This window comes from Gadus macrocephalus, chromosome 14 (genome assembly GCF_031168955.1).
Source record: "Gadus macrocephalus chromosome 14, ASM3116895v1".
NCBI lineage: Eukaryota > Metazoa > Chordata > Actinopteri > Gadiformes > Gadidae > Gadus > Gadus macrocephalus.
This window is the reverse complement of record NC_082395.1, coordinates 8800154-8827894: the sequence shown is the minus strand read 5'-3', so window position 1 is coordinate 8827894 and position 27741 is coordinate 8800154. Positions and strand designations below refer to the sequence as shown.

The window sequence follows — 27741 nt, the reverse complement described above, 5'->3', positions numbered from 1 at the left end:
CGCATCATTTCTTTTGAAATTATGTTCGATATAAATTGCTAGAAAACTCCAATTATGAAAAAAATATTTTATTCAACTCTAAAATCTGATACTATGTTCACAGGATTTTAATTCTTAAAGAAATACAAATTAACCAAAAAAACAAAATCAGATATTGGCATTTCTACAGTGAACAGCTGGTGGGCAGCACCAGAAGGCCAGCAGTGCTGAAGGACTTGGTTTAGCGCGGCTGGGTGACGCCCAAAATGTATAGCAAGTTCAGCAGACTCTCCACCCCTGGGAGTCAGGACTATCAAGCAGCGGCCAGTAGAAGCGCCAAAACGTGATTCCGTCTCATCACAAAACAACCTTGCCCTGCTGATTTTAACGACCCGTGCGCCCACGCTAGTGCTCCCACTAGAAGGTACGCATTGCGTTCACACGCAACACACAGAAAACGACCAACTCAACGTTGCCAGCAAAAAAAAAAAAGGTTAAATAGGGATGAGGTGTGCCAGAGTTCTTCTGCAGAACCCGATCGGAGCATTGGGTCTGCAGCAAATCAATAATTTACAAAACAAAAAGGATTCTTAACATAGCCTGCTTGGCTTTGTTTCACTGTTCCAGGTGATGATGTGATGAACCAATAGCCTATTTAACAGATTATAATATATAAAAGGATAGAAAGGAAAACTCTGCTTATGAAATAACCCACCAAATTCGAAAAAGCTTTGTACCACCAAATTTTGGAATTTAAAATTGCAAAAATAAGTGCAAACAATAAATGGGACGTTTCAAAAAGTTCATTAAGGATACATGTTTAAGCTCTTTCTTGCACACATGGGTGGTTCCATCGTCGTAAGGAGATGGTAAGGTAGACCTAAAACTTCTATAGCAAAGGAGTGCCGCGACGATAGAATAACGCTAAACTCACGGACGACATGATGGTTTCCAATGAATCTGACGACAAAATTAGGAAGCAAAACACTCAAGAGGTTACAAGAAGGGCTTTCTTTAAAGGACACATGGAGACAGTGATTTCATACTCTCCTGTTTCCACAGTTCTATCCGTGCAGTGTGTATCTGTGGCCTTATTTTCAATGGATTCGTCTAAACGATGTTCATCTTTAAATTTCATAGCTTCTGTACTTCCCTTTAAAACTTTACAGTACATTACACTATAGTGCACAGATGGGACTTCTGAGCCAATCTCTACCCTGTTGGAGAGAGTGACCACGGGTTTTACTGCACAGCACTGCTTTGAAGTTGAAGACACCCATACGGACACCCCAGTGTCCCCGGACAACTACACTGTAGCAAGAAGAGAATCCAAAACAGCAGCAGGGGTGTGCGTCTCAGTCCTGTGCCGAGTCTTTAGCAGGGCCCCCGTCCAGGTAGATCTTGAGGGCCTTTTCTTTGCGGGGAGAGTAGCTGACCCGGTGTCCGGTCTTTAGCAGGCGGCTGCTCTCCTTCTTGATGAGCACGCTGCGCTCGTCCTCGGACATGTCCATCAGTTCCTCAGTGCTATCCCTAAAGGGCATATCATTTGTACATGTTTCTGATTTGTGAACGTAGTTCACAAATCAGAATTTCTTACGGTTTCATTCGAAGAAAAGGGAAATTAATTGTGATTGCAATACTATTATGTCACGATAATTTGTAATGTGTTGTGTTTTTTTATGGTTATGCATTATTGTATATATTATATATATTATTATACAACAATGCTTTAAATGTGGTTGGAATATTGAGACATACAGCATGTAAAAAAGAAAAAAACAGAAATTGTACTTCTATGCTTCAAACGTCATGCTTTAACATGAGAAACACGTTGAGGTGAGGAACACTGTAAATGTACCTGTAGAAGACCACAGCCCCGTCGTCGCAGATGTACAGAGGCCAAACATTGAGAGTAGACACCTTTGGGTTCCAATCCAGATCCTGATGAATCTCCAACACTGAGATATCACAAGGAAAGGTTCCTCTCCCCTGCACAACCCGAGACATAAATGCTTTCATCAGCTTGCCAACAGGAAGAAGTACACAAAACAAGTGTGAATTCAAGCCTGTCCTCCTAAGAGACCCATTGTAACATACCTTTGCAAACTCCAGGTTCTCAAGCGGTATTCCACTTATTTCACAGAGCTGCAAAGACACAGGAAGAGAGTGTTTCAAGATCAGCCTTTTAACTCCCACACTACCAACACATCCTGCCTCCAGTTTACCCAGGCAAAATGACAACTCTTGAAGTTGATTATAAAGGATGCCTTACATATAGTGTCAAGAGAAGAGTAGAGAGCCTTGCTGTTCTTTGAGTATACATAAGTACACAGAAGAGGGGGCTGCCTCACCTTTTCCTTGAGCTCTTCCACGCTGCTGCTCTCCAGAACCACCTCCCGGAAGGCCTCCAGCTTCATGTGGGTGGGGCTCCAGCGTCTGGTGAGCACAGCCAGCTGGGACATGGACTTCATCTTCTCTGGTTCTGGTGGAGCGGAGCAGGATGACCATGGTTCAACAGCAGTGGGGGGGGGGGGGGGGGGGGAGGGGGGGATACTCAATTAGGTTGATTCATGAAAGAAGCAAGATTATTTGCTGCCATAATACTTGTATGGTCGAAAAGTGTTTTCTTTTTGCAACAAAACAAACCACGCCAGAATCCTACATTTTATCTCAGTGGAAGCAAAGTAATGACATGGTCCTACAAAGAGGGCTATAGTGTATAGTCACCACCAAAGTCTTGCAAAAAAAACCATATCATGTTACAATATTTACAAAATCGCAATTATACATAACATTGGCCCTAAAAAAATGGATGTCCTATCGTATCATGAGGTGCCTGCCTATAACAGTCTGTAATGTACAGTTATTGACCGAAAAAAACAACAAAATGTCGTTCTATCTTCCATCATATGAAGCTTGTTCTTACCGTCGAGGACCTCCAGAAAGACCTCCCAGTTGGAGGAGATGTTGATGTCTTCCTCGTAGACATGGTAGTCCAGGAACACTGTTCCTGGGTTCTTCCACGTCTTCTTCCTGAGTCGGAACCTGGTCACACACACACACACACACACACACACACACACACACACACACACACACACACACACACACACACACACACACACACACACACACACACACACACACACACACACACACACACACACACACACACACACACACACACCATTAAATGCCAGAAAATGAATTACAGTACCAGAATTCAGTACTTTGTATACAGTTTGCGATAGTTGGTACACCAAAACAATCTCACCTGTCAATGCTGAGATCAAGCTTACACTGTTCTTTTACTTGTGGAAGCAGTTCTTCTTTAGACTGCCTCACAGTCATGCCTTTTGCAAACACTGTATCCACAAGAAATTTACAGGGCTGGGGATATAAAAATAAAGAGTAAAAAGTACGGTAAGCAGAAAGTATTGTTGATAGCTGCAAATGAAAAAATAATAATAATTCAAGAATTGCATACCTCCGCTTCGTTCACCAGTAGTTGGTACACTTTCACTCTGTACTCCCCTTTCTTCAGTGCTCTTCCTAGTCGGATTGTTATCTGCATTGTGTAAAATTCACAGCCCTCATCATCATCAGAGTCTGTACCCTCAGACAAGTTTAAAAGACAAACGCAATGTGACACAGGGTCTACTCTAAGAATACAGACCTTATTATCGTCGGAGAAGGATGAGAGGGTTTCGTTAAGCCGCACGCTCTCAAACTCTTGGTTGTTGGCATACACGCGGAACACCTTGAACTGGCTGGAGCCCACTCCTACGAAGGGCTCCATGTTCTGCTTGAAGGCTGCCAGTGTAATCCGCTTATCCACATGGACGATTATACCTGTGGGACACAGATTAGCAATGATGACCACCCATTCACTTAAAAATATTATCATATACATAAGCTTCGCTGATCAAACTAAAAACGGTGAAAAGGCCCAGTGGCACTTTAAAAGCATCCCATACCCGCTGCTGTACATTAAAAGAGATAAAACAACACAAGCAGCTTTCCACTTTGGTTCTCAAATGCAAATCTTTGGTAAATCACCTCCATTAATGTGTTTTAATCTTTCCTTATCCACAAACTTCTCTGAATTTACAACCATTCTCTTCATAAATATTTCAGAACATAAAAAGAAAGTAGCATGTACATTTCTGAGCGTCTCCGGATGCCTCGCCCTGGTTGCGCGGCTCGGACACCCTGAAGTACATGAACGGCGTGCTGCTCGCTTTGCTTTTGCCGTTGTCGTCGTACTCGCTGTCCGTGCCGGAGTCCTCCTCCGCCGTGTCCCAGGTCTCCTTCTTGCCCTCGTGGGCCTTGGAGCGGCGGCTGCTGGTGATGCTGTGCGAGTCCAGCCCGTTGGCCAGCTGGATGGGCCCGGTGTCGGCGTTGCACAGCGTGTCGCTGCTGTGGCTGGAGCTGAGGATGTCACTGTCCACCGAGCTGGTGCTGCGGTCGTTGTGCACCTCCGAGTCGGAGCGCTCCTCGCCGGCGAACTGGTTGTCGGGGTCCGAGGCAGGGCCGGAACTGCCCCCCGCGGCCGCGGCCTGGATCCGGTCCTCCAGCTCGCGGTTGTCCGCTGCAGCCGACGCGGAGGAGCCAGAGTCCAGTTCCTGAGTGGGGGACTCGATGTGCTCGAAGTCGCTAGTGTCCGAGCTCTTCTGGCTGTCGCTGTTGCTAGAGCCCTGCTGCTGCTGCTGGTAGGAGAGGCTCTTGAGCTTCTCTGTGCTCTCCTCCAGGATCGCCTCGACAGGCTTCCTGGCGGCCTTTGAGCCCTCAAAGGAGCCATCCGAGCCACCGGCTGCTTTCTGGCCAGCAGTTCTGTTGGACAGGGTACCAGGCAACTGCTCCGGAAGCAGTACCATCAGTCGAATCGTGTTACCATGTCGATCCAACAATTTCCACAAGTGAGAGTCAGTGAATGGGAGCTGTTGGTCTGGTGAATCCGAGCTCTCGACGAAAATCTGAGGAGCAATCACAACGGGAAAGGATGGAGTGAGTGTATTGGAAAAGTAAGACAAGCTAAATGCAAAACTGTTGGTTAGGAAAAAAAAAAAAGAATGTGAAAAAGGGCAACCGCACCTTGTTGCTTCTGAAGAAGCCTTCGGCTTTCAGTGTCTTGTTTGGAACAAAGAGGAGGCGGAGGTCGTTGTAGCAGCGTTCCAGCACCACACGCATGGTCTCCGCACAGAGCCCCGTGGCCTGGAGAACACATGACAACAGCACACACCAAAGATAGTCACACACAAAGCCCCCACTGTTCGCTCTCAGGCTGTGATGGTGCACACAATCTTGAAACCGAGGACCCATAGGTGCACACATTCTTTCAGATATAACTTGCCATTTGCAAAGACTTACTCCAAGACTTACTGGGACAAGGGAAACAAAACAACAGCTACCTGTGCGATGAGCTGCTTGAATTCCGCAATGCTCTGGTTCAGGAAAGCCCGGACACTGACGGGAGGAACGATAGTGTCGTTCTTCAGATCCACGACGTGAACCTTCACCATCACCTCTGCAGACACGCCACCCAGGAACGACACACATTGGAATGATGAATGCCAAAGCAAATGACTGTAGAAGTACACTTGTTGCATCCAGCAAACTGCAGACAGTTTGCAAAATCATGAAAGTTCATTATCATTATAATATAATCTGCTATAAATAATCTTGATTAGCGCAAAAAGAAGAAGATATAGCCATACAGATAAACATCTCACTCTGAAAATGATAATAGCAAAGGTTTTATAGTGGTCTACATAGTCTAGTGTGGCTACTGACCTCCAGGTCTGTACGGCTGAAACACCTGCTCTGGCCTGCGCGTCTCCAGCAGCAGGTCAAACATGTACGAGGTCTTGACTCCTCCCAGCAGCATGCCCATGGGCGTGTCCTCATCATCCTCATACGAGAGCTCCAGATACTCATGGAACTCGTCGTACTTCACCAAGCGACAACAGTCCAGTGGAACCACTCCCTCCAGCTCCAGCAGCTACGGGACGAAACAATACGAGCACATGACCCACCTGCTTATCTTGATTTTAGAGCAGAATGATCTCTGATCTTAAGTCCTATAAAACAATGGGATCAAACCACATGCTTATCTTGACATCAGAGGTGATTCTGATCCAAAGCCCTATAAACCAACGGGAAAGTATTCCCTTTATAACTCATCTTATGTTGCGTTATTCGTTTGCTTTAATGAACAAACGACACAAGCTACCCGTCTTGCATTAGACGTAGCCTACCTTGTAGGCCATCTGTGTTGCCTCCCTGAGGGTTTTATCCTTGTGAACTTCCAGCTTGTTCTCAATCATGGTCATCATCTTCCCAGGATGCAGACAGAAGAGTTTAATCTGATGAAGAAAGTGCGTACAAGAAAAAACAGTTAATGATCCCTTAAACCTTTAAATCCTTTAAAAAAAAAAGTATGAAAGAAACAGCCAGAACAGACTGAATTGGAACCCAAACCATAACACAGAACCCTGTGGCTACCTTGCAAGTGTTGCGTTCAATCTCCCTCTGTCGCTTCTCCTGCTCCTCGGACTCCTTCTCCTTCTGGACCAAATACTTAATATGCTCGGGGAAGTCTTCCGGATCTAAATACTCTGTTGATCGCAGAGCGAGTGACAGACACCATACACAGATTCAGAGAGCAGAACGCAAGCTAACAAACAGCCCTTGAATTTACATTACAATGACGTCTATTGTGGCGTTGTTATGTACTAATGTAATGAGCTTGCGTCCAACGGGCTGAACCCAATAACTTGCCAGAGGTGGATATAATTGAATGACTCCAATCATACTGGTTATTTGATGACCAGCTGGTGTTGAATGTGACACCATATTGCCAACCTCAGTGGCCCTTTTTATGAGTTATACGAGTCTCAATTTAAGACAAAATCCCTTACTTGTGTTTCTTGAAGGATCTTTCAACCTATAAATCAGCATATAGGCATTCGTAGAGCTGTTGGAAAGGGGGGGGGGGAGAAAGCATCAATATTAACTACATTTATAGTTTAATTATTTAATAATGTCAGGGTCTTTTTTAACCTTTTTGCATAATTAACTGATCATGTGGGCAAGGGCCATAAAGAGTCAGATGATTGGTAAAACCCTTAAAAAAAAAACACAGAAAATCAACAATACCCGATCAATTACCAGTATTTACATATAGAAAATCACATACCGGCAGGGATAATGAATATGACTGAGCTGTACATACATTATGCAATTAAGGCAACCATGAAACATCTCCAAATATAACTGCCAATCCCCTGGGTTACCCTAGGGGGTTCAGACCCGTGGTTCCAAACCACTGGCTACTGTAGTTAAACGTTAGAAAGTTACTGAACCCAGTAAACCACATCAACCAGCACCAACTGAGATATGCACGCCGACTGACCTGGCGAAGGCACTGGAATAATAGCCTCTGCTTCCTGTCGACCCTCCGTATGTCTTCCTGATGTCTTCTAGGGAGATCTACACACACAGACGCACAAACACGGTTGGCTTTCTACAGTTGAGCCTTGAGAACCGTTAAGTCTCATCATTCAATAGTGTTGGTTGAGGAAGACCTTTTGGTGATGCTTACCTTGCTAACATGCTGGTCGTTAAAACTGTACCACTGGCCATCAGTGAAGGATTTGATACAGGCGTAGTAGTGGCCACCTGCAGCACTCCCCGAGTGCACCATCACAGAGAAGAGCTCAAAAGTCAGCGAATTCTACAGATGGTACAGAGGAAACATCAGACTGTAACGCAGATCACAACCACAATAGTAATTAAAAACCTGAACCCAACTCTGGGTGGGAAAAACCTCAGAACAGTCTCTCCTGGCTTCACCCAAACAGCATTGAGCATAGGCGCGCCTCGCCACAAATGTAAACTATAGCAGCAATTTGGTCAACGATACAAGATACTGTTGTGTGGTGTACGATTCACTGTTTCCTCTACACAAACTTTTACAAACTAGAACTTCTGAAGGACAATGCATTGTTAACATTCGGGTGATGGCGTGCACATGGCTCTAAAGGCTCTTCAACACATTACATAATACCCTTGTGAACAGATGTTTTAGTAAAGCCAGATCAGAGTGTTGCGATGGTTTAACCACTCAGACAGTTTGGGCCTTTAAGTCTTAAGCAAACATTACCGCTGTTTCAGCAACCTTGGGCTTCAAGCCCCGCTCGGCGCTGCCCGTGCTGTCTAAGCAGATGCCTTCATCAACACAGTCGTCTGTGGCGAAGTCATTACTCATCTGGTCGCTGTGGCAACTGCCTTCATTTTCTGCTCCACTGTCCGTGCAGCTTTCGGTCTGCGGTGACTTCTACGGAGAAAAGCATTTGCAGAAACCAATCAGGGCAAAAAACAAACAAAAACAATGATTCAAATTAATTTGGTCACTAAAAAATACAAATCAAGTGATGGCCATGCACTCACCTCGTCTTCTACATCCATGAAAGGACTCATGTCCAGCTCATCTGGGAAGGTCATTCGGTCGTTGAGTTTGATCCGATGCATAGTGGTGTAATCAAAGTCAAAGCGCTTGAGCTGTAGTGTCAGCAGGTACGGGAAGTGCAAAAACCTCAGTCCCTGAGAGGCGAGAGCATTGATTACAAACACGGTACAACAACGATTCACTAGCTTTGCTCAGCACCTTTGCTCCGTCTCAGTTTTTCTTTTTTGTATTCTCACCTTACGGGCATCACATTTTTTCTTGCATCGCTCACAGAAGTACTGGTTGGCCCCATCCAGGGTTTCTGGTTGGACGAATGCCTGCAAAGCCTCTTCCTGTGATGTCAAATACAGATGACACACCCTTATTGTTATACAGAGTTTCAAAAAAAGGGGATATGCAGAGAAGTACGGCCCAACACAGGTTTAGGGTTGCTTGCAATGGGGGGAAAAGAGGTACACAAGGTAGAGAGACACACAGCAGAGAGACACAAGACGTTGACGCACCACACTGCCGTAAACCTGGCTGGCTCCAAACGGTCGGATGACGAGAGGGATATCCAGGTAGGTGTCGTTTCTCCAGCTCTCGTTGCCACACTCCAGACAGCGTACGTAGTCCTTCAGCTTTCCCTGGTATAACTGGTTGATCAGGTCAGCCTGATGGGGAACCATCATGAAAGTCAAGGCATGTGGATTGTGACCAAATGGTAGACATAAATCTTGTGTACACAGCAATGAACATTACATTTGGTACACAACCGCATTAATACTTAAATAGTTGACACAAGCTTAGTTACCAATCTTTTAAACATCTGTTAGCAAACCTCTTCATGACTCATTGTTCAAGTTATTCTTATGCTCGCCTAAAGGAGTTACTTTGGGTTCACTTTAAACCATAGAGACGGCTCCCGAGTCACCCTCCATAGAGCATGGGTTAATTGTGTCACAAACGTAGCAGAGGAGATCACATCTTCAGACACAGTAGCTGCCAGGCACAAAAAAAAAAAAAAAACACACACACACACACACACACACACACACACACACATTTACAGTTGCTTTTTTTAGTTGGACCAACTCATGATATCGGAAATAGCAAGCCGCCAGAGCTTTATTGACCCTCTCCCCTCGTCCTACAGTAGCCCTTTTGATTTAACTCATACGGGGCCATCTAGATGCATGCGCAAAGGCTGTCACTTTCTCTTACCTGTTCGGTCAGCTTCCATTTTTGTTCCAGAGCGTCAAACATGACTCTGCACAGCTCCTGGACATCATGCTGCTGCCAGGCTGAATTTATAACCGAAAGTGAATATAATTAGAGGTACGGATAGTTAATTATTATACAAAAAATACTTTATTTTCCCATTAGGCTCGGAACAAAAGCATATAAATGTGAAATCTTACATTACACCATATGACTGTGAAAAATGACAAACAATGGAAATATTGTCATGTTTTCAGCTGATTTACTAGCCCTTGACAGAAAGAGAGAGAACTAAAAGCTAAAAGGGGAACTGTCACACTGGGCTAATGTTAGTGTTGGAACACGGTCAAGGTCTATACAACATCTGTTTTCGCTGAGCATTTCAAAAAAAATAATAATTGGATTGTTTACTTCAAATTGGAGAACTAAAATCCCCGCCCAATGAAGTAAATGTTCCAACATTTGCATGTTGTTTTGCGGAAACAAAAGATGATGTTGCAGGCTACGATTGTTTCATAACACTGGCATGGCGCAGTGCCATCTTGTATAAGGAAATAGCCTCGTGATGGTTTCTCTTTGTACAACACTCACCCTCACTACTGTCCCAGCCAAAACTCCTTGTCACATCTGTGGTCTCAATTGCCCGTTTCTTACTGGTCTGCAGCAGAACAAACAGTCTTTGTAACTGGTAAGGGATGCTGGAGACTTGGTCCTCTTCAGATTCCTCAAACTCCCAGCTGTAAAAAATAATTTGCATTGTAAAATATTTAGCAATGCTAGCCTTACTATAAAATACAACGTTTATAGCATGAGCTTTGAACTCCTTACTTGTACAGTGCGTTTCTGAACTCTGGAGTCATAAACAGGGTTTGTAGGAGGCTGTTTAAATAGCAGGTCATAGCCTGATTCACCAAGCCTACGTATCCTGTGGCAAGATCAAAAAGAGGTTGGATGGAATGTGAATGTTATTCTTCCTGGTGGGGATATAACATATGAATCAGCCATCTGCCCCCCGGTCTCACCTGTCTCAGACTTGTTTAGTATCGAAGAGTAGGAGTACGAGGGGCTGCTGTAGTCATTGCTACATCCACCCGTGCTCTCTCTTGGCAATGGTCCGATGAAACGCTCTTGGGAACTATCATCCAAGCCACTGCTGTCTGCGGTCCCTGACTCATCCTGAGTGCAAAGGACACAAATAACAGGATTGCAGACAGTTCTGGCTATTGCAGCTGTGACACAAAAGTCCCCTAACCAAGAGTGGTTTATTTTTAATATTTACTGTGCGTAATTAGGCACTCACCGATGCCATCTGGGGTTGCTCTCCATCTCTGTCAGTGAGCTGTAGGAAATTCCTCTTCCCAGCTTCAAACCCAGACTCTGAGAGTGTAATCGCACTGCTTTGATCCAATGGGGTCTGGTAAAGAGTACATTACGTGGTCACAAAAACATGGTAACCGAATAGATAACATGCTGGTTTTCAAACACACAGACACACATGTGAATGTATGTTGTTATATTATTAAAAGTTTAATGATGTTGTCACAAAAGTGTATGTTGAACCCAACAGTCTATCAACAAAGAGTGTTTGTGTTTTTTCTTTAGGAGCAGGCTGAGGAGTTATCAAGGCTTCAGTGGAAACAAGCCTTAATCCACTGACCTACTATGTGAGATAACAACACAGCAACCTGGGCTCTGGCCTGGATCAGTGGCCGGATTAGCAAAAGCTCATGTACCCAAAAGAGGAATACATGCACACAATACCCATAGAGCCCTTTCTGAGTAGACAGTGAGGACATGTTTAAATGTGTACGCTGCCCGTTCAGTAGACTCATTCGCAAAAATGGTTCAACTGCATTCTGGTTTAAATGGACTTACCATTTCGGATATGTTGCCCCATGCAAGGTCAAAGGTGCCGATCACATAGCCGGCTTTGTGGGCCACATCTTCGTGGAGTTTGGAGAGGGACGTGGATGCTGGAAGGTTGACGGTCAGCCTTTCGTTGACCGTCTTGGAGTTAGTGGTGTCCTGAATAATACACAGCACTCTGGGCTCCTCCGCAGCATTTTCTATCTGCAAATAAGAGAGAAAATAATTCACACATTGTCCAAGCGCCTGGCGTGCATTTAAGTGACTTCTTCCAAGATGCACTTATGTAAAGCCTCAGGTTAGTATAAGAGAAAGGATGGAACATTCCTGTGGCTGTGTGTTCCACTGCCAACGTCATACTGTAGAGGAAAACGTCAACGGTACGATAGTAATTATTTTGTGCTATGAACCCCCACTAGGAGGAATGCATCATTAAGCTTGATTAAAATAAACCCACAAGACATACAAAAATCCATTCCAATTCAGAAAACGAAGCCAAACAGTGACAAACGATTAGTCGGACCAAAACACAAATTAATCGGACAATCTGGATATAAAAGGGGTATAAACAACCATGGCATGGTGTTAATATTAGGTAACTAGGACTGATTGATACACAGGAATATGTCAAAATCAGGTCATTCAAAACAGTGTAAAGGTTACACAATGACGCTGTGGGGGCAAACAGTTAACAGGCTACACATCGCTTTTTGTAGAATCATGTTCCGCACAGTACTTGAACTTAATAGTTACGGAATGCCGGCCTCCCTATAAACCTTATTTTTTTTAAATAACTGAGCAAAGCCTGACACAACAGTAGAAGACTGGGTTATTGTCTGCCTTAGTTAAATAAATAAAGCATTCATATATGCATGTGTGTGACTATCACACCCACCTGATGTCAGTGAGCAGTTAACATTCTCTGTAAGTTTTGGACGGTGAAATGGCGAATAAACAGATTGCATGCATATTGCAATCTCATGCACACAAATGTCATGTCTATACCTGGGAAAACTTCTTCTTCATCTCATCAAACAAAGACTGTCTGCAACTCCAAAACATACCCTAATAACCCAAGTGGGGATGTGGGGGTCAACACAAATGAAACCAAAAACATCTCCTAACCAATAAATTAATAAATAAAATTAAAAAACCAACAGGTTGAACTACATGCAACATAGACTGCAGTCCAGCTCAGCAGTTCACCTTCACCTAACCTACTAAACATACTATGATGCCATTGTAAAATAACATCATGGTTAGACAGAAAATAGGGATGAGAATTGGATGATAATCAAGTCAAGTAAATTTGTGTATTAATTCATGTATTCTAACAGAGGAGTGCAGCACAATTAAATAACTTGATACTTATAGCACAAAAAAGCATTGTAATAGAGCATTATTTGAATGGGTAGTATCAAGGTGCTGGGCTCAGATTAAGCCCTGGATGAGGCAGCAGGACTATATAAAATTCTCTAGAAGCTATAAAAACATAATGACTGTTGCATAACGTACCTACAAGTGCTATAAAGTTCAAGTGCAGTTGTAAGTTATGAGAATATAAATCATTAAAACAAAATTGATAACAGAGGAAATTGTAAAATTCTCAATAGATTTGGCATTGCTGTTAATTGACAAAAAGAAGTAGGTATTTATTTACCAGGGACCAATTAAAAGCATTTTAGGCAAAAACAAATTACTCAGCCAAAAAAAAATCACCAGGCAATACAAATCTTGCTCAACATTCATTGATATTGTCTGTTTAAAACTCAAACAATCTTTATGCACAGGGTGCAGTTGCAGTTATCCTTATCATATAATCTTGTTGCACCCAAGTGGGTGGGAAACTAATGATTATTTGCTCCCCAGTCCCCACCCAAATCCACTGTGATGTTCAAATTATCAAACAAAATACATTTTGCCATCATGCCGTTAAAACATTGGAAGATAGTCAAAACAGGCCATATACATTTGTGCTATGAACTATAGACTATAGAAAAGGGACATCTCTGTGACTTTGTTCCATGTACCATGTTGGGACAAGAAGGCAAGTTCAACCACCAAAGGGACGCGTCCCAAAGCATTTCATAGGAGGTGTAAAGACATAAGAAAAAATTATGTCATATCAGTGTCATGTTATGTCAATTATTTATTTGTTTTAAAGAGCCCAATACTACCGCCATAAAAAGGACCACTACTGGCTCGTATAAAAAAGGTAGCTGAAATTACAAGTTCAATCCAGAAAAGCAAAAGATTTCAGTTCTCCAAGAAAAGCCTCGTTCGCCTTTTATTATTTCTGACGAAATAAATAATAAAAAAAATGTTTGGTTTATAGAACAAATAATTAAACATGAATACGTTAAAAATGCGTATGATGGATTGGATTAATGAAAAAATACTTTTATGAACTGTATAGGTAGATTAAAAAAAAATTCACAGCATAGGTCAAATAAACTAAAATCACGCGCTTTCATTGAACCAATATGAACTGGTTTAATGCATCCGATAGTCTGTCAAAAGCGAAAAGCTATTCATAAATAGTGAACCCTGAACGTGTGTTTGTGTGTGTCATCTTTTCTAAACGAGGAAATTCACAATGTCATCGAGTGTTAGCTCTACTACGATTCAGCGTTGTTGTTGACAGCAGAGATAAAGTCAAGTCAAGTGATTCTTTGAATGCACATTTTACCAAATGACACGATCAGGGATGGCTAGTAAATGCATTCGGGTTTATTTTTGACAACCGAGGTGTCCGTCGGTAAATGATAATAAACAGACAGCCAACGTTAGCTCCGCCAGTAGCTAGGTAGCCAGAGCTGACCAGTAAACTGCTAGCTCTTTAACGTCACAGCTGGTTTTGTTTTTAGCTATATGTGGAATACTTGACAAGTCAAGGCGACTCACTATCCCCTTTAAAAAAAATCTTGTGAATCATTTAGTATTCGCCATAACCTCAGTGAGGTGATCTGAAAACCTATTTGTCATATTATCTGACCTGCACTTTAACTAACCAAGTGCTAACGCTAGCCAGAGATAGCTTTGTCGCGAAAGGCCGTTCTAGTCGCACGTAGCTAATGTTCAACGTTCGTGTTAACTACGAAGCCGTATAATCAAATGGGTTGCATGATGACTTGTTCGGACCAAACTTTCTTTTAAACAATAAACATTTTGGCATTGTCAGAAAGATGTTCAAATTAACGAGATGTCCTATCAAAGACCTGTGAAGGGTCTATTAAAATCTCACCTCTTTGGGTACGAGCTGGTTCTCCTCGCTAGGCACCATTTCCATTTGGACGACAGTTTAGACACACGTCTAGGTAGACAGGGGTGTCAACGGTACAACATCACGGAGGTGGACACAGCCATGGTTTGTGTTTTGCTTGCGGTAGGTATGGTTAAACAGAAAACAAAATTCAACTTGCCGGAAGTTCGAGACTTATCAAAGTGATCGCAACACTTTCTCTATTACACTGGTACACAAAGTAGCCTACTATCAATAAAGAAACATGGCCGGTGCGCAACTACGCGATACTTCAGTCAGTTCGTCCCTGCTCGCGTCACAGCCGTGGATGCGATGGTCAGAGCCATGGATGCGTGGCTGTCAATGATTTCGTCTGTTTGAAATGCACAAGTTTGAGTTAATCTTTATTTATGCATATCTATATATATATATCTATATCTATATATATATATATATATATATATATATATATATATATATATATATATATATATATATATATATACATATATATATATATATATATATATATATATATATATATATATATATATATATATATATATATATATAAAATAAAGGACTATTTGTACTATGCAACAAAGATATACACAACAGCACAAATAATGAACAACTTGCATGCAATCAGTGTTGCTTCATTTATTTCATAATAATGCATCATGTTTTGTATGTTGTTTCCCCCAGCAAATGGAGGTGACGTAGACAAGGGTCGTATAAATAGTAAGACATGTTTCCTGACGCTAGAGGTCAGTATAGCTAAATCTCAAATCGAATAGTCTGCCTGAATGGCATAATGAAAACAAATCCCAATTTTGATGTATTTGGGTTTAGTTATTGAGAAGGTTCCTATTTTGGAACAGTAAATACAATTACATAAATTGTGAAACCTGATAAATAAGTAAAATGTATATGCTATTATCACTGCACTGCTTATAAATTAGCATAATCATAATTCAGTTAAACCATAGTCGACATATTGAAAAATAAAATGAATCAAATAATTGTGAGGTTTTTATTTATGACTTTATTTATTTGGCATATGTTACTTCTCTTTGCATACTTGAGGTGACTTTTCACTCATTAGACACATTCCAGATGTATCCTTGCAATCATAATGAGACAATACAGTATTCTTCTTCTTGCGCCTTACTTGTACCTTATTTATCAGAACACAATGGATAGGTATCAAATGGTTGTTCTTTTGATTATATATTAATGCCCACAGTTGTACTACATACTTTGCTATGATCTTTTGTCTTTATTTATAATAATTTAAGATTAACTGTAGGAGTAATTATGAAAATTTTGGGGAAAGCTGCATTGGATAATTTAAACAAAAGAGAATGTCTTTAATAATGACCAGCACAAATTACCTTCAGGGTCAACAGCCATTCAGGTCCCTTCCAGAGCTATACTAATTTATGGAATAAGATATTCACAAATGTATTTTTTCTGGCTGCGGCAGACCTCATCATACCACTTTCCTTGTGCAGCCACTGACAGAACAACACAGCTCTCCCTCTTGGTTCCTGTGGGTTGCTTCTTGGAGCGGTCCCAGTTCCAGAAGCTGATGGGCATACTGTTGACATCAACATACTGGCCCTCTTTCACAATGTCAGCTACTCCAATCCAAAAGTCCTTGGAACCCGGAGAACTCCGCTTTGCATAGTCTTTCAGCTCGTTGTTTTCGTTCACGTCTCGAGGCGTCGCGAGGGTGCCCCCCTGTGCGATGCAGTCTTCGTTTGCTTCGTGGTAGTGCTTTGGTTCCTCGATAGTGAGATAGCACTTTCCGACGGCTTGGATCCCTCGCAGACAAACTGAGAAGCCCAAAGCAAATGCCTTTATGAGTCGCATTAAATATCTTCTGATTATTAACCACTTCATGCTATAACCATGCTATCTCTTAGTCACGGGAAGGCCATAATCAGATACATTGTGGTATATGAAGTGTTCTCACTCCCCCAAAGATGAGCCTTATGTGAGCCTGAACCCACCTGGTCGTTGCAACACAATGACCTTGTGTGCAATGGTAAGGTTTTAAAAATAAATCACCTTGTTGTTAAGATAGAATTACCTCAGCCATGCTAAATAACTTAAATGTACTGAAACACGTAGAAACGCTTTCTTTAAATAGTGGGGTTTATCAGCTATAATATTAATAGGAAATGTGTAAATACCTGTCTGCAAAGCCTGGATTTCCTTTAAGGAGTTGACCTCTTGCCAGAGCTTTTCTAACTGGGATTTGACGTCGTCATCTTCTGAAGCAACATAAAATGGTACAATATCGTTAAGAGCATATCCACAAAATACCTTACCTCGGGTGCAATATTGATGTGTTACCTGTCTGTTGACCTGGCACAGCCTTTCTGGTACGAGATGGGCGGCAAGATGTTTCTTGGACCAAGGAAATAAAAAGCACCAGAAAGATAAAGAGGACCAAGCGCACCATGTCTATGGCCAATGGATAACACTATTGTAGCTGCAAGACACGTATACTGTCAACAGGGACCAGGTATACAGTGGACGGTGCCTTATATACAGACCCTCTCTGTGTCCTTTAGTGTTTCATTTCTATTGGCTCAAATTATGTTAGGGTCCTTCCAAACATCAGGAAGAGGAGGGGGTTCCGTATGGGTGGAGGGATCAACAACGACTTCCCTGTCTCAAAGCCATTCATAAATATTTGCCTGGGACATGCTGCACGAAGCAGTTTCTCTTTCATTTCACAAACAAGCAGTAAATTCATGGTGTGCTTCACTGTTACAGAGTGTTCTGTATGAGTAAATAGGTATGTTGCTGTAGTAGATTGAGATAATTTTACCTTCTCGTGATAAATTTAGTCTACCTTATTCTAGAAAACACACAAATAAATGTACAGTAATAGAAACGGGTTAGCAATTCGTGAACTGTACAGTGGGTTCTGAGATGTGTACCTTGCTGCAAATGTGTTATGTTCCCTGAATATCATAACATAATATTGTATAATAACCGGTGACCTTAATCAGGTAACAATATATAACATTTTCCTGGTTAGAAAATAGTTCAATATTACTATTTCATAGATGGCTTGAATGTGTCGAAACGTAAGGCTTCTCTAAAAATACAGACTGAAACAAGAAAAGGTATTTTTAGAGTGTGATATTGCAGACCAGCGGAGCAGGGGATCTGTGTGGGAAAACGTTCTGGCAGATGGACAGAACCTAAGAAAAGGATTAAAAAATAAAACCTATGGCAAATGCCCACACGTGTAATAAACAGTATGCATTTGAATAAATTATATATAATTGTAACAAATCATCTCATTATAATGTTGAGATCATGAGAATTATATTATTTTCATTCATTAACGGTGATGGCAGTGATAGAAATGTAACATGCAATATGGATTGTCACAATAAACAAAGACATTGCTTATTTAGGTTATAAGCAATAGATCAGTTTCACAGATGCATCATTGTAAGACTAACACAGGTGTCCCTCATAGCACAAATTATGAGTCGGTTATTTTTATGTACCAGGGCACGGGTAGCAGACCGAACTAGTAAAGTATGGCTACTATCCGTGCACTGGTACATTAAAAGGAGCAGACTCATAATTTATGTCATGAGGTACCCTGACCTATGTTTGTTCTACAAAGGAAGCACTTATATATCTATGTATATATCTATGCTTTCATGGCCCTCTGCCCCTTTCAAATAAGGCCTATGTTACACTTTAAATGCTGGAGATGGTTGTGATGGAGATGCTACCACAACCTTGACATCATTACAATTAATTTTGAGTATTAATCTCAATGCAAACTTTTGTTGCTTGGCAACAATTTTGATGCCTTGAGGAACTGCATTGCTTGGTTGAAAAAGAAGATAATTTGGTTCAAAAAATGTTCGCATTTTATGTATCTGTGTCTCTTGATTGTAAAATCTAAGTAGGTGGAATATAGAAACCGTTACAGTTACCGTTTCATGACGGCATTAAGAAACGAGAGGCCGTGGTTTACAGTTATTTTAGAACAGCTAGCCTGGGGCGTTGTTAGGCCCAAGCAGAGCCGACATCCACTGACATCTATAAACAGACATGGTACCCTACAAGCTGAGACCTTTCCAACAACTTGATTGGTCTTGTTCTATGACGCGTGAAAAAAATCCCAAGGCTCCCATGGTGAGGTGTGTCTGATGTGGATTCGAAGAACACGGACAATTGAATATGACAAAAATCTTAAATTGGATAAATGTGCATTTTTATTGTATTAGAATATAGTAAAATAAGATATTCTATATGCATTTCATGTGAACAAGGTTAATATCAGTACATCTAATGATATATGCGACAATATACTTTTTTAAATATATTTTATTTTCCAAAACAAGTCACATGTAAATCATATTCCAGAAATGTTTTACTTTACATTTACTTTCTTCATTTCAATGGCTTGCCATTTGAAGAAATGTTTTGTATAGTTTTATGGCACTTAAAGTACGAGGCACTGACAGGTAAACAAATGCTAGTGTCCATTAAAAGTATGTTTAATGGATACCATAGTAACAGTAATGAAACTGCGCTTCTTGACAACAAGGATAACGCATTGATAATCCCAAAGCAATAACTTTACTGAACATTGAACTAGATTCAGTTACACTACTAATCATTCCAACAGAAAGCATGTGCCATTTTATGGCCCTTGAATACGAGGCACTAGCAGGTAAACAAAAATTGCACATACACACAAACAGACTATTTCAATTTGGGCTACATGCATTATGTACTATAACATCGCTCCGACCCATTATAATACCTAGTGTTAAGAACATAAATGTAGACAGAAGACAGTCCTTAAAGTGGCAGACAACAATAGCCATAACATATCACAGAGTAATGTATACCACACACCTAAATAATATCTTTTGATATGTAAATGTTAAATGAATATACACCTCAAATCAGCTAATAAACTCAGTTTTTGAAGGACTAAAGGGTTTAAGCTGAATCTCCCCCTCACTGTTCTGTGTTGTAATTGCTCAAAGTCTGAAACTGTCAATCAAAGTGCTATGAGTTAAAGTTGACAGTAGAGCAGTGTCATTTCACAAAAAAGGCATCAGCTTAATGTCAGCACAGGCATGTGTTTCAACTACTTAATACAGCAATATACCAGAAGTAAGCACAAATACATTTTTGTATTTGTGCTTGAAAACATAAATAGATTTCTTACATCGAATGATTAAAGATTTTGGGCTATATCATTTTCATAACATAATTAAATTTGATATTTCTGTTCTCAATCACTTTCCTCAATCACAAGTAGTTTACAGTCTTGGTCCAGAAATCTTTATAATTCTTTCTAGAAATGTTATGGCGCCAAATACATGTATATATTCAAATCTGGCATGTACTTAATTATTTATAAGCATATTTCAAAATACTAACACATTCTGGTTCAACACTACATATACATGAAAAAAGCACTGGCGTCCCACTTCGTATACGACAACACAGCTGGGAACTTAAAAATATATATATACTCATTTTCTGGCACATTCGAGTTATGATTCACTTCCATGGGTCTGCACACATCCTCCATAACATAACTCTGTGTACAATAAGACAAGCCACTAAGGATAGAATTTGTTTCCTTTGCGCTGTTCCAATAAAACATTATTGTATCCCTATTCAAGTCTTTCAAAAACCTTATCTCTACCTTGCAGGGGCGGTTATGTTTCCAAGCAACTACATGGATGGATGCAAACAAAATCGAATTACCGGACTAGCTTCACACGTCACTTAAGGGTTGCACCGACTGTTGAATTAACAATCTTGACTACCCTAACGTTTACCTTTATTCCAGTGATCTAATGACCTGAAAACCTACAACAGACACGTGTACATGCACGCACACATTGAAACAAATCTACACACATGCACACACACAGCAAGTTCTATTTTAAGTTTCCTTCTGATCTCCAGGGTGAGGGTGAGTGAGTGTGTAGAACCGCATTTTGCAGTATATCTGGCTTCCTGCTGGCCTACTGTATGAAAGGCATTCGTTCCTTATTGTCATTGTCTCCTTCAGGATCTTCCTCTTCCTCGCCAGCCTCACTAGTCTCTGTGCTGTCATTTGCCATCTAGTAGTAAAGCAGAATGAAAATCAAACATTTTGTTATAATCTAGCATTTACAATTTTATGAAGCACAATAAATCTGCATCGGAATGATCTGTGTGTTTAGAATGCAGAATTAAAGGTAAATGTCTAATGATTTGTTACTATACATCTTTGAAATTATGTTTTAAAAGCAGAAGCCCTTGTATTACCCAATTACTAAAAATAAAGAATTAAATATCTATGATGATGTAATTAACGCATGTTACCAAAGGAGTAGGAGACTTCTCAATGTCCAGTATTAGTTTTCCTACATTTCCTCTGTCATGGATTCTTTGCATGGCCTCTTTCACCTGAATGTAAAACATAACAAAACTTCAAACATGCTTTTCAAGTGTTTAGTGCACACTCATTCTAAATATCTAACTTTAATTATTGGCTAACATTTGAATAAGCTTGATATCCATTCAATTAAATGTTAAAACAAGGACATTTGAAATATTGAATGACCACTGTGTTCATGTATTATTTGGGGGCATCTACATGAATGTGGGAAAAACATATTTCTGGCAGATCAATTTCCCTACAAAATGTGCCACTCTAAGGGATAACACAGACACATGTTCAGTTAAGTTTTTGGCTTGGCCACCCAAGCTAATCAGAAAGTAGGGAAAGGCTTGCCAAAGAAATGCCTGCCGGGTCTCCTTGGCAAAATGTGAACTTCAAGAACCCTATTTCATGAGGAGATGCTGACCAGATTGTGAACCATTTCTTGGATTCATCCCATTTAGAGAAAAATATCTTGCGCCAAAACTGGTGAATGTTAAATCAGGTCTTAAGGGTCAAACTATTTCTGGATCCTACTTCAGTGTTCAGGCTCGGTACAGAATCGCCAGTAACAAATATGCATGAAACAGGCTTGCGTGATAAAAACTGTTTGAAATGCACAAGATTATTTTGAGAATGATGAATAGAGGTGCCGTTCTTCCTCCTCAGGATTTGAGAAAGTGAAGGAAGACATATACTATTCATGTTGTGTTTTTAACCTTATATCTCTCTGGGTAAATTAACATTAATAGTAATATACCAAATTAGACTCAAAGCTTATTCTTGTCATGGAAGCTCGTAAGGCTGTAACAAGGTAGTGTTAAGCTTAACTTTTCACAAAATGTTAGAGAGGATTCCATGTATTGCATTCCTATCATCGAGAAACAAATGCTTGTAGTGGCTTGTTTGGAAACTATTGTTGTGTAAGCATTAATTTGCTTAATGAAATGGTGCGAACAAAGGCAAGAGCATAAATAGGTCAGGCACAGTTCAATGCGCTAAGTCGACCACACAATATTGTCAGTCTTATTATCATGTCAAATGAGGGTCTATCATCCTTTGGCATATTGCATTTGTTTCACTTGTATCAGCATGTGGAGCTCACAATTTGGAATAAATCAGGATGAATCTGCATGCCGCTATTTGAATCTGACACATACTCGCAAACATTTCAACCGAAGGCGGAAAAACAAGAATGGGAGAATGTGACCCTAAGAAATGTCTGTTCTTTTTTTAATCAAACACACAAGTGAAGGTAGGCTAGTACCTCTGGTGTACTGAGCCACTGTGTTTTAATGAGATTCCTAATGGGCACCGGTTCCAGCCAGTGCCCTGAAGCTGCTGCCAAGTTACCAAGCGGAGAAGAGAGGGGAGGCAAACATTTGAAAAAATAAAAGAAGCGGTTCAAAAAAAGAGACCTTTTTCATTGATATATCTTATTTGCCTCTGCAACTGCCAACAAAGCCCACTCTGCGCATCCAGAAGGCACAGGCGTCTACATCCTGTTGATTGAGGGGTGTTGTGGCAGACGTAGTGCCTTTTAGGCGGCCTGTTGTGAAATCATTCTCAAAGGAAGATATAGCCCACACACCGTCTGTGGGTAAATGTCAGCCGCAGAGAAGATGGCAACATCTCATAGAAGCTGTGGCGATCCAAACAGACCTCCCCTCATTCAATACTGTTGACCAAACTGCCGTTCCAAAAAACGTCATGTTTCTGCTCTGCCGTTTGATTATTATCCGCCCCTCCATTTAGTCGACAACTTCAAAGTTCAAATCGCATCACCTTCCTGCCAGTTAAATATCATCTGGAAGGGGCACGTTTGGGAGGGGACTTACCTCTTCCAGGGCCCAAAGTGAGTCGACGACTGGCTTGATCCTCCCTTGATTGTAAAGAGACAACAGTTTGTCCATCACTGTCTTCACCCGCACCCCCCCTCCCTGTTTAAAGAGGAGGTTGAGGAGGGAGAATCCGGCCATCACTTTGTTCTCCTCGTAGAGTTTGAATGGGTTCACCTTCTCCACTTGCCACCACTGCAGATACCAGATACATACCCAAACTATTATTTTATATCTCAGACGATCATGTTAGTCTTCACATAATGTTCATTTGTCTGTGATCACTTTATTTGATAGGCTGCGTTGCAGCTATAATTCACTCACAGATTTTGCGATGCTGAAAAAACTCTTTGTTTCACCTGTGACCATGTTTGATGCACCTGAAAAGAAGAAATTATGACTTTGGTAAAATTAGTGAACATCACTTGGAAAAATAATTTAATTTGTGCTTTAAGGTTGTTTACATTCCTATTGTCCCTAAAAACAGGCACAAAACATGCCCTCCAATCCATTTTCTATTATCATTAATTTATATCCATTTTCAAGTGAACTGAAATGGGGCCTGTGAAGTTACAATAAATCATAACTTAATGAACAAAATGAATAAAAGGTCCAAACCATAGAGGACGTATGCTCCAAGAGGCTTAAGCAGAGCAAGGCCTTTCCCAGTGTGCTCGCCACTAAGACAGTCCAAAACAATGTCAACACCCTCCGGTGAAATCCTTCAAACACAAACACATTAAATTAATGGCATGATCTAAACATTTCATCATATTTAGTTGCATGGACATAATTTGTCTTATCTGTAGTATTTTGATAGGACGGCAACAATTAAATACTTAAGGAGGAAGAGTGGTCCCAACTACAATTTAAACAACAGTGGTAGAAGCTATTTTATTTTAAGTTGTATCTGTTTCACACTTGAATGATACCAATGTAAGATGTGCAATCCATTGATTGGTACTGGTTAATATGTGAATATAATGTGGATATGAGATGAAATATCTCATATCCACATTATGATGATTTTATGACGATAAGTGTGAAATAAATAACAACCTAAGCTAGTGCCTATACTTCTTCATTAAATCCGTTGAGGTAAATCATATTCACACAACCAGTGTTACCCTAATCAGCTTCACTCATTTAGATTACCTATATATACTGAGTTAATTGAATAGCATAAGAAAAGTAAAAAATATTGATCAGCAATACTCCAATATGAAGGAATGAGGCTTGATTGAAAAAATCAATTGTATCTTCCTGGCTTGTAGCCTTTCAGGAATCTTTTTTGGCTCGAGTGCCTGGTCTGGTGATACCAATGCTCTGACATGTGGTACCAAACCTCCCTGCAGAAAAGGCTATCCTGTGGCTATGCTCATGATCCTGGGAGAAGTGGGCAAAAAAGACTGCACCGGCTGACAATATGCTTTAGTGTTTGTAGCATTAAGCATACAAATGTTGATATTACAATAATACCAAAACCTTTCTCACTGGAAAGATATCAAAATATCATATTTGCAAAGCAATTGCTTGCCTCTACGCAAATCAACGTTGTAATATGGTTTTAATTGAATAAAAATGAATCAGACATCCATTGGTTCTGCTGGGCGGCGTAGGCTACCAGTAGGTAAGAGCCACCACCCTGCATTGTTGTTGTTCTCAGAGATGAGCCATGTGTTGCCATGGGTACAAAAGCCATAAAAGATGGAATAAGGCGACGTGTGGCATTAGCATTTGTACAACACCCTGTTCTTTCAGCGTGGTCTATTTTTGGATCAAATTCTATAGGGGAACAATGTTTTGTGCACGTATAATTGAATGGTCAAAAATCAAGCAACTGAAGATTGAAAAAATGCTGTAATTTAACATGGTAACAATGACTCTTCTAAAAATAAATGGTTGTCAACGTGGTTTGTAGAAATTGATTCAGAATAATCTCCAGCAGACAGTTTCCATTCTTACTTTTTCACTTCTTGTACATAATCCGCATTTCTGTCAAATATGTGGGTGACTGAGTCTCTGATGGCTACGTGTTTGGAACATGAGGCAATTCCAAACACAGTGACATTTGGCACGCTGGAGCAGAGCTGAGCTACTGCTTGACCCTGAAACAGCAATTTAAATGTTTATTAGTCACTAAACGACAACCGATGGAATGATTGGGGAAAATGGGTTGCTCTGAAACCAACGGCATGCACATAAACACAAACAGAATAGCTACATTGCAATTATGTCCATGAGCTTTTGTTCATCTCTGCATGTTTTGAATCATAAAGAGATGTCAGTGTTGCTAGTTACAAACATGTGATGTGTTGTACACAATGCCAGTAACAGATTATTTTTTAATTCATGCAATTGCATAAATGCGTTGATGAATGTCTTATGAATGTGTTAAGAATAACTTGAGGATGAATGATCTCTCGGGTATAAAATCTGGATCAATGAAAAGTTTAAAAGCTCCATAACACTGAAGTTTACAGTAGTGCTTATGCCTATTCAGATGTTATTCTACCTTAAGAATAACATAATAATAACATAGCACATTTTCCCTCAACCCCCCGGGAATAAGTAGGCTTACTTACCACACTACCTCCAGCTGAATGGACCAACACAGACATTCCTTCTCTGAGATTTGCGACTTCAAAGAGCATCATATAAGCAGCTACATAGTTCAATGAGAAGGCTGCAGCCTCTTGAAAACTCATTTTGTCTGGCATCTTGTAGACATAGTCCACTGGAGTACAAACCACCTCTGCCCAGGCATTGTAACACACAAATGCCATCACTCTGTCCCCTATCTACAACAAAAATGATAGTTGAAATAGTTATAACAGCCACTACAAGATGAGAGGGAATGTTTGTATTTCTGGGTATGCAGGACAGATATGTTGTAATGGAATTTTAAATTAAATACTAACAGCAGCTATAAAATGGTGCAAAACAAATACTTAATTCGACAAATTTATCTCAAACATTGACACTTACTTCGAACCCATGGGTGTTTTCACCAATGGACTCAACTATCCCAGAACATTCGAATCCGGGTATTAGAGGAGGTTTAGGTGGACTGTCAATATTCCCCTGGCGAACCATCAGGTCCACGAAGTTCAAACCACTAGAGTGGTTTCAGTCATATGGAATAAATGAAAAAGGCGTTGAAACGATGACTATTTATATGATTTTTCAGTCACAATCATTCGATTATTTAGAGATTGCGTACAAGCTTCCACATATTTGGCAATGTTGTGAGACAAAAGTTATAATTTGAAAAGTTAATAACACAAATTTAAAGTAATATCCAGCGTATGGAAAAAAGACAACGCACTGAAAAGTGCAAAATGTTGATTCAGCCTTTAGCCAATAGTTTGTTCTGATGAACAAGAAACTGTGGAAACCTGTTGCTTTTATATAAATTGCGCATTCCGCTTCAATTTGACAACAATGACGCATGTCGGTCTGGCTTGACACTGAGACACTGGGATGTAGCCTAATTAAGCAGTCCATTGAAACCTGCTGCAACCATTTAACACGAGCGTTAACTGTGAGAAATCAAACAAGCCATATTTACCATGCCTTAACGCGGATCTTTACTTCACCATGCTGTGGCTCTGGCATGGTCTTCTTGGTTACCCTGAGTTTGTTGAGACCTCCGAAGCCTGCTAATATCACCGCTCGCATCTCTTTAGGGTCAATGGAAGATGCAACGTTTTCGGCCTCTACGACAAATTTATTTTCGATCATATGTTCTGTTTCTTCCTCTGCGATGTCCGCCGAATCTGTAGTAACGTTAGCCATGTCGCTGACCGAGGATCCACAGGTTCTGTTATCCTTTTCTCTTCCGAACTGGTGCGCAGTATATGGAGAGTGTACACAGAGTGGAGTCTAGCCGCTAAATGCTGCAAGGCGAAGACAGTGCCTTTCTTACCCAGGATGACCAGACATTTCTCTCACTCTCAACACTGGACATCAAATGGCTTATCTGTATTTCACACAACTTAAATTATGATCTCCCTGTATAGGGTGCATTTTTACAATTATATCCTCTAAACGTCAAGCATGAATTGGAAATAATTGTTGAACCAATCGCATCTAGTGCAATGCATTGCACACCACCTACAGGTTTATTTTATAGCAACATTAAGATGCTTGCATCATCTTGCCAAATGCTTTAAAATATTTAAGCCATGCTTGTCTTTGTTTACACACATATATATACATACATTACTCGTCAACCAACTATTGGCTAACTGATATTATGTTATGGGATTTATTAAGGGGGTTAAGTGCGGTCTGCACACTTCAAAAATATGTCTGTTTTAGTTCCTGGTAGTACATCTAAGTGTGTAGACTTTTAATATCCTGAGCCGAATAGCATGATATTAGTTTATCATAGTATAACATCAAGCTCCAAATTAAAATGTGCGTCTCAAAAGCTCACCTTTTGGGGGCGCTATTGGGTAAACTAGACTACTAATTTATATTTGTTGCGGAACTGTGCAGACTTTGTGGTGGGGAAATGAAGGTAAATACTAATTGTGGCTCAGACCTTGTTTAATTCCATCAAATGACCCGGGAGTAGGCCTACCGCGATTGCGTGAGATTGATTTTACTCGTAGAGGTTGTTTAAGGGCCTGTGCATGCCTTTATACACTTTATATAAAATTCCACAGTAGCCTTTACATATAATATAACCACCACCATAACC

The 27741-nt window shown here is 40.6% G+C and overlaps 3 protein-coding genes across 6 annotated transcripts; all 3 read right to left on the bottom strand.

Annotated features, from left to right (window-relative positions):
• Window positions 1-52: 52 nt before the first annotated feature.
• usp47 (ubiquitin specific peptidase 47) lies at window positions 53-15099 on the bottom strand. Of its 3 annotated transcripts, none has more exons than XM_060071869.1 (29): window positions 14760-15031; window positions 12521-12580; window positions 11525-11719; window positions 10950-11063; window positions 10672-10825; window positions 10478-10574; window positions 10241-10386; window positions 9653-9732; window positions 8953-9102; window positions 8686-8781; window positions 8431-8583; window positions 8144-8314; window positions 7583-7714; window positions 7394-7470; window positions 6900-6955; window positions 6484-6596; window positions 6237-6344; window positions 5773-5980; window positions 5391-5506; window positions 5074-5193; window positions 4142-4955; window positions 3656-3831; window positions 3467-3547; window positions 3254-3369; window positions 2906-3024; window positions 2331-2461; window positions 2077-2124; window positions 1838-1968; window positions 53-1509 (listed from the first exon to the last, which is right to left on the bottom strand). In XM_060071869.1, the coding sequence occupies exons 1-29, from the start codon at window positions 14802-14804 to the stop codon at window positions 1335-1337; spliced, it is 4182 nt and encodes a 1393-aa protein (XP_059927852.1). In that variant the 5' UTR covers window positions 14805-15031; the 3' UTR covers window positions 53-1334. The 3 variants fall into 3 exon arrangements, with proteins under 3 accessions (XP_059927852.1, XP_059927851.1, XP_059927853.1); XM_060071868.1 differs by having other exon boundaries at window positions 8144-8317; window positions 14760-15030; XM_060071870.1 differs by lacking the exon at window positions 12521-12580 and having other exon boundaries at window positions 8144-8317; window positions 14760-15099.
• A 676-nt stretch (window positions 15100-15775) lies between these two features.
• On the bottom strand, window positions 15776-17335 carry clec3a (C-type lectin domain family 3, member A). Of its 2 annotated transcripts, none has more exons than XM_060071911.1 (3): window positions 17118-17335; window positions 16955-17032; window positions 15776-16594 (listed from the first exon to the last, which is right to left on the bottom strand). In XM_060071911.1, exons 1-3 carry the CDS (start codon window positions 17224-17226, stop codon window positions 16197-16199), a joined length of 585 nt encoding a protein of 194 aa, XP_059927894.1. In that variant the 5' UTR covers window positions 17227-17335; the 3' UTR covers window positions 15776-16196. The 2 variants fall into 2 exon arrangements, with proteins under 2 accessions (XP_059927894.1, XP_059927893.1); XM_060071910.1 differs by having other exon boundaries at window positions 16955-17035; window positions 17118-17334.
• A 1796-nt stretch (window positions 17336-19131) lies between these two features.
• vat1l (vesicle amine transport 1-like) lies at window positions 19132-27622 on the bottom strand. Its single transcript, XM_060071903.1, has 9 exons — window positions 26605-27622; window positions 26022-26151; window positions 25619-25834; window positions 24999-25141; window positions 23652-23755; window positions 23358-23413; window positions 23034-23228; window positions 21138-21221; window positions 19132-20893 (listed from the first exon to the last, which is right to left on the bottom strand). Exons 1-9 carry the CDS (start codon window positions 26829-26831, stop codon window positions 20795-20797), a joined length of 1254 nt encoding a protein of 417 aa, XP_059927886.1. The 5' UTR covers window positions 26832-27622; the 3' UTR covers window positions 19132-20794.
• Window positions 27623-27741: the final 119 nt, after the last annotated feature.